Source organism: Rhincodon typus, unplaced genomic scaffold (assembly GCF_021869965.1).
Source record: "Rhincodon typus isolate 14 unplaced genomic scaffold, sRhiTyp1.1 hic_rhity00003345, whole genome shotgun sequence".
NCBI lineage: Eukaryota > Metazoa > Chordata > Chondrichthyes > Orectolobiformes > Rhincodontidae > Rhincodon > Rhincodon typus.
The window spans coordinates 1-10178 of record NW_025968983.1 but is presented as its reverse complement, the minus strand read 5'-3'; the positions used below and the strand labels follow the sequence as shown (position 1 = coordinate 10178).

The window sequence follows — 10178 nt, the reverse complement described above, 5'->3', positions numbered from 1 at the left end:
CAGAAAGAGGCATGGCTGAGCTATTACATGAATACTTTGCATCTGTCTTTACCAAGGAGGTAAATGTTACTCAGGTCATCGTGAGAGAGGAAGAAGTTGTGTCACTGGAACGGTTCAAATTCAGTAAAGAGGCAGATAAACTGCGATGCATCCAAGGATGTTAAAGGAAGTGTGAGTAACAATTGCAGGGGCACCGGTCATAATCTTATCTTTCTGAGACACAGATGGTGCAAAAGGACTGGAGAACTGTGGGCATTGCACCTTTGTCCATAAAAGACTGTAAGAATAATTGTAAACCTGTCAGTTTAACTTCAGTGATGGAGAAGCTTCTAAAAACAATTATTTGGGATGGAATTAATAGTCACATGTGATGTGCATGAGCATTTGAAGGGTATTCAGTCCAATCCCACAAAACTATTTTGTGAAAACTTACAGCTCATGGGATAAAAGGGAGGTAGCAAAGTAAAAAAAACTTATTGCTATTGTTCAGCCAGATTGTGGTGGTAAGTAGATATTTTTTGGGATGGAGCGAAGGTTTGCAGTGTTGATTCTGAGGGTCCGTATTGGGACCCTTGCTTTTCCTGAAAGCTGCAAATGTTGTAGAACTTAGTGTGCAGTTTGAAAGTTGGTGGCTGATAAAATATGGAAGTATTGTAAATGGTAAGGAGAGCAGTGTAGAATTTTAAAAGCACGTGGACATGGTGGGCAGGTAGATGGCAGGTAGAGTTCAATGCAGAAAAGTGTGAGGTGATGCATATTGATAGAACAGGGACAGAGTAGCAGGAAAAAAGGGATTCTGCTGTATTTATAAAAGACCTTAGCTGGAGTATTGGGTGCAGTTCTAGACATCAACCTACAGCAAGGATGTGAACACAATGGAGAAAGTGCAGAAGAGATGTACAAAAGTGGTTCCAGAGATCAGAAACTTCAGTTGTGAAGGTACGTTAGAGAGCTTGGGATTTGTCTCCTTGGAGAGAAGACAAAGAGGAGATCTGATAGAAGTTCTCAAGATAATGTCTGGATAGTGTAGGCCGAGAGAAACTGTCCCCTCTTGTAAAAAGATCAAGAACAAGAGGGAATGGATTTAAAGTGATTTGCCAAAGTAGCACATGTGATCAGAGAAAAAAACATTTTCACATGAGTTGTTCAGGTCTGGAATGAATTCTTTGAAAGTATGTTGGAGGCAAGGTTCGATTGAGGCATTCAAGGGCTCATTAGATAATTATTTGAATATAAATAATGTGCAAGAATATGGGAAGGAGCCAGGAGAATAGCATTAAGTCATCAAACAAGTGGAGTGCCATGAGGATCTGCTCTTTGTGTGGACAACTGCACTAGTGTCTGTGCCTGTTAATTTACCAGGTAATGATCCACGGTTTTGGAAGCAACGAGGAGGAAATTGGGGAAATGGAAGTATTCCTCACTCCCCTGCTAATATCCTACAGTGCCTCCATGTTCAGAATCAGCTTCAACTTGCATTGTAATTAAAATATCTTTTCATCTACAATAAGGATCAAAGACTTTATACTGTAAAATATTCCACTACTTCACTTGACATTATTCAGAGAACTGTCAGCTGTTAGAGATCATGCCAAATGGATCATCATTTTCTTTTCTCATTAACTTGCTCAAAATACTTCTTCCATTCTGCTTTGATCCTTGAGATTACCATTCAGTGCATTACTGAACGAAGTCAATTTGTTCAAGCTGTCTCTCCTTTCCCTTCCACATTCTTTCTTGCTCCCAGTTCTCACCATGCAATCAGTGTTGCTGAGAGCACTGAAGAAAATAAGTGTTTCAAGCATCCAGTCGTGCTATGGGTGTATCTACCACTTCCCCACACCCTTTCTCCCACCCCCCAAGGAGAAATTAGGGATGGGCAATAAATGTTGGCTTAGCCTGTGGAACCCATATCTTGAGAAAGGTCTACAGCACAAGAAGTGGCACATTTGTTCTGCCCTGATCAACAACTACCACCTAACTATTTTAAGGCCATTTTCCAGAACTTGGTCCAAAGCCATGTATGCCCAAATCCCCAAATCTTTCAGTCACAGTCAGGTTCAGTATGTTTTTACAAAACGATTGATTTTTGGGACGAATTGTCATTGTGCACATTCGAGGTAAAAACTTAAAAATAATGTGGTTACGGAAAGCCAGATGGAATTCTTTCAACTGAAGAATATTAAAGCAGCAATTGTCCAGCAGATTTGAGGTTCTTTTACTGGTTGATGGGAATGAAAGCTGCAGGATGCATGAACTAACTGAAAATGACACAAGAAGCTTTTCAAGTGGGGATAGTAAAAACGATCGTTTTGGTACAGGTATTTTTACATCTACCTACATGTAATGACATACCTCTGGAACAGAGATAGTAGGAACTGCCGATGCTGGAGTCTGAGATAACAAGGTGTAGAGCTGGATGAACACAGCAGGCCAGGCAGTATCAGAGGAGCAGGAAAGTTGATGTTTCGGGTCTGGACCCGTCTTCAGAAATGGGGGAGGGGAAGGGGACTCTGAAATAAATAGAGAGGGGGAGGCGATGATGGAAGTGGATAGAGGAGCAGGTAGGTGGAGAGAAGACGGACAGGTCAAGGAGGTGGGGATGAAGCCAGTACAGGTGAGTGTAGGTAGGGAGTTGGGATGGGGGTTGGTCAGTAGGGAGGGAGGAGCGGGTAGGTGGGAGGGAAGACGGACAGGTCAACGAGGCCGGGATGAGCCTAGCAGGTAGGAAGAGGGGGTGGGGATCAGTCAGTGAGGTGGGAGGAGCAGATAGGTGGGAGAAAAGACAGACAGATCAAGGAGGCAGGGACGAGATGGGCTGGTTTTGGGATGAGGTCGGGGGTGGGGAGATTGTGAAGCTTGTGAAGTCCACATTGAGGCCATTGGGCTGCAGGGTTCCCAGGCAGAATATGAGTTGCTGTTCCTCCAGCCTTCGGGTGGCATCACTGTGGCACTGGAGGAGGCCCAGGATGGACATGTTGTCCAAGGAGTAGGAGGGGGAGTTGAAGTGGTTTGCGACTGGGAGGTGCAGCCCAATGGTCTCAATGTGGACTTCACAAGCTTCAAAGTCTCCCCTCCCCCGACCTCATCCCAAGACCAGCCCATCTCGTCTCCGCCTCCTTGATCTGTCCGTCTTTTCTCCCACCTATCCGCTCCTCCCACCTCACTGACCAACCCCCACTCCCATTTCCTACCTAATAGCCTCATCCCCACCTTCTTGACCTGTCCGTCTTCTCTCCACCTATCTGCTCCTCTATCCACCTTCCATCATCACCCCCCCCTCTATATTTATTTCATAGTCCCCTTCCCCTCCCCCATTTCTGAAGAAGGGTCCAGACCCAAAACGTCAGCTTTCCTGCTCCTCTGATGCTGCCTGGCCTATTGTGTTCATCCAGCTCTACACCTTGTTATCTCTGAAACAGGTGGGACTTGAAGAGACAGGCATTTTGGTTCAGAAATAGGGACACTACCACTGCACTTCCAGAGCCTCCTACAAAAATAGGGCATGGAAACTTGACTCAACAGTCTTGATGTAATGTCAAAAAGTGGATTTCTTTTTTAATCATCGTCTTCATGTGTTATGACATGCTTCTGGAGTAGATGGCACTGGTTGGAGTGGAGACTACACAGTACAGTGAGGGACATTGTCATTGTACTCTGCAGCAAAAAAATAAGAGTACAGAAGGCTGTGCTACCTACCTAATGCTGGGACTCGGGCATTTTCTCATGGCAGGAGAAGGACTTAAAAGTGGGAAGAGTGGATCTAGTTGTTGTGGTTCATGCAGGTGCCTGTGGCACAGTAAGAAGTTCTGTATAGTCAGAATGAGGAGCTAGGCACCAAATTGAAAAGTAAAACCTAAAGATGGTATTTTTCAGGTTATTACATGAGCCACACGCAAACTGGTTTAGGGCGAGTATGATTCGTGAAATTAACATCTGGGTCAAGACTGGTTAAGTGGAAGTGAATTCCAATTTGTGGGCACTGACGCTAACACTGGGGAAAGGTGGGGTCTGTATCATTGGAATAGTTTAGAACTGAACCGGGGACCAGTGCTCCAGTGAGTTGCATAATTGGCAAAGTAGAAAGGGTTTCAGAAATAAAATTAAAGAACGTTTAAGACAGAGGAAAGGAGAATAATTTTCCCCTAGAGTCATGATTGTTTGGAACAGTGTTCCTCAAGCGGGGGTGTTGAATATTTGTAAGGCAGCAGTAGGTAGATTCTTGATAATCAAGGCAGTGAAAGGTTACAGGGGATAGGCAGGAATATGGCTTAATCAGATCAGCCACGATCTCAAATGAATTGCAGAGGAGCCTAACCTTAATTCATATGTGGTAGAATAACTGACTTTAATGCAATGTAATTAGGGTTGAGAGACTACTTGGTATGCCATTAGAAAGAATTGAGTGCAGGAGTATGGTGATTGGGTGTCAGGAAGGTTAGGCAATTAGTTATAAACAGGCAAAACCATACTTACAGCCGTTTATTTCTGTCCTTTTCATTTTGACACTTCCCTTTAATTGCTCCTTTATATTTTCCATTCCTTTATTTGCTTTGAGCAGTGTCATTTTCTCCTGTCCCATTTAGTCAGTCGCTGGTTGATGTTTACAAAATAAACGTTGAATTAATAAATTTGTAGATGACACCAACATTGCTGGTTAGCGGACAGTGAAGAAGGTTGTCTCAGTACGAAGGAATCTTGAGCAGATGGGCCGAGGAGTGACAGATGGCGAGTTCAGTTTGGATAAACGTGAGGTGTTAGTTTTGGTAAGGTAAACCAGGGCAGGACTTACACACTTAATGGTAAGGTCCTGGGGAGTGCTGCTGAGCAAAGACACCTTGGGATGCAGGTTCATTGTTCCTTGGAAGTGAAGTCGGAGGTAGACAGGGTGGTGGAGAAGACATTTGGTATACGTGCTTTTATTAGCCAGTGCAATGAGTCTAGGAGTTGGGAGGTCATGTTGCAGCTGAACAGGACATTGGTGAGGCCACTATTAGAATATTGCATTCAGTTCTAGCCTCCCTGCTGGAGGAAACGTGTTGTTAAACTTGAAAGGGTTCCGAAAAGATTTACAAGGATGTTGCCAGGATTGGAGGGTTTGAGCTATAGGGAGAGGCTGAATAGGCTAGATCTGTTTCCCCTGGAGTGTTGGAGGCTGAGGGGTGACCTTATAAGAGGTTTATAACATCATGAGGGGCGTGGATAGGATGAATAGCAAGGTCTTTTTCCTAGGGTCGGGGATTCCAAGCTTAGAGGGCATAGGTTTAAGATGAGATGGGAAAGGTTTTGAAGGGACCTAAGGGCAATTTTTTCACACAGAGTGTGGTGCGTGTATGAAATGAGCTGCCAGAGGAAGTGGTGGAGGCTGGTACAATTACAGCATTTAAAAGACTTTTGGATAGGTACATGCATAGGAAAGGTTTAGAGGGATAAGGGTCAAATGGGACTGGATTAATTTAGGATAACTGGTCAGCATGAACGAGTTGGACTGAAGGGTCTGTTTCTGTGCTGTACAGCTCTGTGTCTCAATGAACCCGAGCATTTATATCTGTCCTTTTAACGATTCCCTTTAATTGCTCCTTTATATTTTCCATTCTTTCCTTTACTCCATACAGTGTCATTTTCTTCTATTTCTTTTAGCCAGTTGCTGGTTTACAAAGTAAATGGGATTGAATTAAATTGGTGGCGATATTGACAAGGCGGTATTGAAAAGGATTAGCTTGAAGCTTGTGAAGCCAAGTGCAGTTGGTCTCAGGAGTGTGACTACCACACACAGATGACAAGTTGCTTCTATTGTTCCGACCTTATAAAAAAAAACCCAAGGCCTCCTGATCTTTATGGGCATTCACTAGCCAACTCAGTACCTTTGCGTTAAAACCTTTGCGTCTTCAAAAATAAACCGTAGGAGATGCTCAAAAGATGTTGCGAGTGGCCGTTTGTTGCTTGAAAGACTTCAAAGGGAAAAGGGGCTGTCACTTCATAACTGATGGAACTGCAGCCAAGACAGGCACTGGACACTGTCCAAAGTGTGTCTGTGTATGTGGAACAGCAGTGTGTGGCTCTTATATCAGGCGGAACCAGAGGAGATTACATGTTGTTTTCTTACTCTGACATTTATATTTTAATGGGTTTTTATTTCAGTGGGATTTGGTCTATTTGTACATGTTCTCTTTAAATCATTCTCAGATGTTCGCTCTACTGAGCTTATGCTCCTTCAAGACTTCTTTTATCGCCAAATTAAGACAATAGAAGCTTCAGATTGCAGTTAAGGTTTTTGGCATTTATTCATGTCAGTTTTCACCCTGGTTTCTGGAATGGGCCAGACTAAGCCTCCTCAAAATGTTTTAAGAAGGCAGCCTAGACCTTAACTTTTTCGTTTTAAAAGCTAAATGTGAGGTGCTAGTTCCAGGTGCAATTCAACTGGTCAAACTACTCGACGTTAAGCAAAACACAGTTTATTCAAATACTATGTTAAAATATAACAAAAGAATGAAGAACTTATAATAACAACTCTAATGGAAAACGTAACAGAATAATAGCTATAGTAACTATTGCTAATTAACTGTTCCAATATAGTAACATCCCATAAGTACACCCTTTAGTAAAAGGCAAATTCAGAAAACAGATTTTGTCTGGCATGCAATCCAGCAGTCTGGAAAGAGAACCCAAGCTTTTGGCTGTAATCGAGAGAGGGAGCACAAAATAGCCTCAATTTCTTCAAGACTCCAATAACAACTGCCGAACCTAAAAGCTAAAGACTAGAAATCCTGGTCTGTGAGAGCTGGCCACACCCAGCCAGGCTGCCTCTATTGTTCCAACTTTTTTTTCAAAAACCAAGGCCTCCCGAGCTGTTTATGAGACTTCACTAGCCAGCTCGGTGCCTCTGCCTTAAAACCTGTCTTCAAAAATAAACTAGGACAAAACACAACGCTTAAAGCCACAGCATTGTCACACATTTCATTGATGCCACTAGCTTTAAATGTGGATAACACTATTGGTACATGTGTATGAGCACACAGTAAGAAAATTGTTTCTGGAGAACCCTAGATTGGAAGCTTGAGAGATTGCTCGTGTAGGACAGTTGAGATGTAAGGCCTGTCTCTCTCTCTGACTCTTCTTGGGTGTAGGCGACTAAAAAAATGTGGTGACGGGAACAGAAAAAGACCTTTGTGAAATTCAGTCTCTTAAAGTTAAACACAGACCATGCACAAAATGAAGCAAAACCTTTTCCTTCCATTAATATTATTCAACACTATTGATGTTGCAGGGACAAGAAACAATTACAGAGGGTGTCTACAGTTGACTGAAGAACCATTGACATAATACAGTGCACCACTAGACAAGAATCAGCCGATTTTATGCAGAACCAGAGTGTAAGAACTTTGATGTCTCTCTTTTCGGATTCAGTTTTTAACAAGTGGATGCTATCTGAATTTGGGTGACACCAGAAACGGGAATGGTCTGTGATGCGTTTGCAAGCTATTTACAAGGAATTTTCGACACCAGTATTCATTCCCATTTACAAACAATGTTTTCCAGTTTCTCTGTTTTTCCCTCTTCAGTTCTGGCTCAAACTGAGCTAAATCTACAAATGGGACTAGTTTAGTTTGAGAAACTTGGCCGGTATGGATGAGTTGGACCGAAGGGTCTGTTTCCATGCTGTATGTCCAGAGTCGAGCATAATATCTCCAACGTGAATATTTCAGAGATGTTTCTGAAAGTCCTGGGGTTCTTCTTCTATAAATTATAGTCTTTCTTTCATTGTAGCAGATTGTCCAGTCCACCCTCACGACCCATCCCCCAATCGCTGCTCCAGGACAATCATGTAAGGAAATGTTGACACAAGGCACACAAAGTTTTTGGGATTGCATGTAGCCGGATCTGGTATGAGATGTATAATGCAGTAAATCGGTTTTAGCGAAGGAAATCTGCAATGAAATGTTACTCATGGAATGCCACAGCCCAGTTTGGCAGGATCCATATGAAGCATCCTGTCCACCTGGACAGATTCTGAAACCACCGAGACCAGTAAACCTGCTTAGGAAGATCTAGTCTCTGTCGAATTCCCGTTGTGGAGGCATGGTCTTGCTTGTAATCGTATCTAGAGCAGCACCCCAAAAGTTGTAAGCACTGAAGCCTTTCAACATGAGGTGTCAATCCAGTACCAGACCATCTACTGTTTCCTTGAGAGCAAGTGTTAGCTAAATCGTGGGAGCTTTTGGTGTCAGCCCTGGCACCGGGGCGTTGCCTATTGCAATCACTGAAGACACATGTCATCAACAGAGAATTTGCATTTTGAAAATATTCTTGTTCCCACCATCCTGCACACACCTTGCCGTTTTCTTCCCTTTGGTGCTGAGGGCAATAAGACAGTGTCTCAACTTTCCAATGTAGATCACTAGATAGGTAGGAGTCTTTGCTGATTTGCTTCATTTCTTCTCTCCACCCAGAAACTCCTGTCTGAGATAAAATTGCAGCATGTGTCCCGCACAGAGCCATCCACCAATTTGAGAGCTTTTCTGATTGGCTCTTGTCACAGCTTACCACAAGTCTCTCTATTTGGTTAGTCCGAAATAGGCAAAGCATTGGTGAAGTTCAGTATGTGAATTGGTTCTGAGTCAGCAAGGAATCTTGCTCCACTGATGTCAACAGTTGTTCTTGGTCTTGGGAAAAACATTTGTGAAGCCCATTAACAATGCAGAGTAGCAAAGGGAACCAGGTTATACCGGGCCTTAGCAATGGGATATCTGCTGAGTTTGAGTTGACTTTTTAGTATGTAGGATGGAGGAGGCTAGGAATCTTGAGGACATTTTGTAAACTCTGCATCTCCTTTAGAATTGGGACCTAAAAACCAACATAGCTCCCTGCACGCTTAGCGCAACTCCTTGAGTACCTTAACTATCATCTTTGCTTCCCATGTGGCCACCAGATAACTTCACAGCAACTGTCTAAGGGAAATCAATATTTTGCCTTGTTTCACTGTTGAGACAACGCCACCCACATCATCAACACTTCTAACCAGGCTGGTTGTCACATCTGTACATCAGTAGAATCGCTTTGTTTAACATTGCCTTGCCAGAATATCTACCCACATGGCAGGTGTTACCTCAACCTGCAGTGCTCATTGGCTATTGCTGCTGAGGTAGTTCGTCAGACACTGGCAGCACTGAGGTCTGGCACTCTTGCATGGCAGTGCTTTTGTCAGGCATGTAGGCAGCCCTCCAGCGCTGAAGGAGGATCTTCCTCACATACTTGCAAGTGTTGTTTTTCACCGTAACGAAGAAGAGCGTGTTTATCATGCTGTTGCTCATTGCGATGCACTCTACAATGTAGTACACCGTGATGGAGTGCTTTTCTCTCAGGAGCATGTTTGGGAAGAAATCTCGGACGATGGTGTATCCGTAATATGGAGCCCAGCAGAGGATGTAGGCGGTCAATATACCCATAAGGACCAGGACCGTTTTCCTCCGTGCTCGAAGCCGCTTCTTGATTTGGTTGGTTTGCACGCCTGGCATGCTTTTGAACCACAGCTCCCTGCAGATCTGCACATAGCAGAGGGACATAGTCAACACGGGCGCAACAAATTCCAGGATGAAGAGGAACAAGAAATAGGATTTGTAGAAGAGTTCCTTGTCTGCTGGCCAGATCTGCCCGCAGAATATTTTCCCGTTGCTCCCCACGAAAGCATCGAACGTCGTTTCCGTTGTAAAGTATGCTGAGGGGATGGAGATGAACAGGGAGACTAACCACACAGCAATCAGAACACAGTAGGCCGTCTGAAACTTCATACGAGGTTTCAGCGGATGCACAATGACCAGATACCTGCAACGGGTACAAGAGAGAAACAAAGGTGAAGAGATAAGTGGGAGAGCCGAGCTAACTGGAAGATTTGGGTCAGTCCATTAAACTTCCGGCCAGGAAGATCCAGTTTGTTTGTTACCGAAAAGAAAATACAATAAATCCTCTAATTCCACAAAATCACAAACTCGTCTATCGATCCTAAAAAATAAATAACAACAAAATCTACAACCTGTTTTTAACAAGCTCTGCCCTCGTGAATTTCATCATTCGTGGGGGCAACACAGTGGCTCAGTGGTTAGCACTGCTGCCTCATGGCGCCAGGGACCTGGGTTCGATTCCACCCTCTGTGTGGAGTTTGCACATTCTCCCCGTGTCTG

General features: G+C 43.7%; 1 protein-coding gene across 1 annotated transcript; it reads right to left on the bottom strand.

Moving 5' to 3' along the window:
• Positions 1-6500: 6500 nt before the first annotated feature.
• LOC125481731 (prokineticin receptor 1-like) lies at positions 6501-9880 on the bottom strand (the record flags this gene model as incomplete). The annotated part of the gene is made up of 1 exon (XM_048593629.1): positions 6501-9880. A coding segment is annotated over one exon (752 nt), but the record flags the coding sequence as incomplete, so codon positions are not given.
• Positions 9881-10178: the final 298 nt, after the last annotated feature.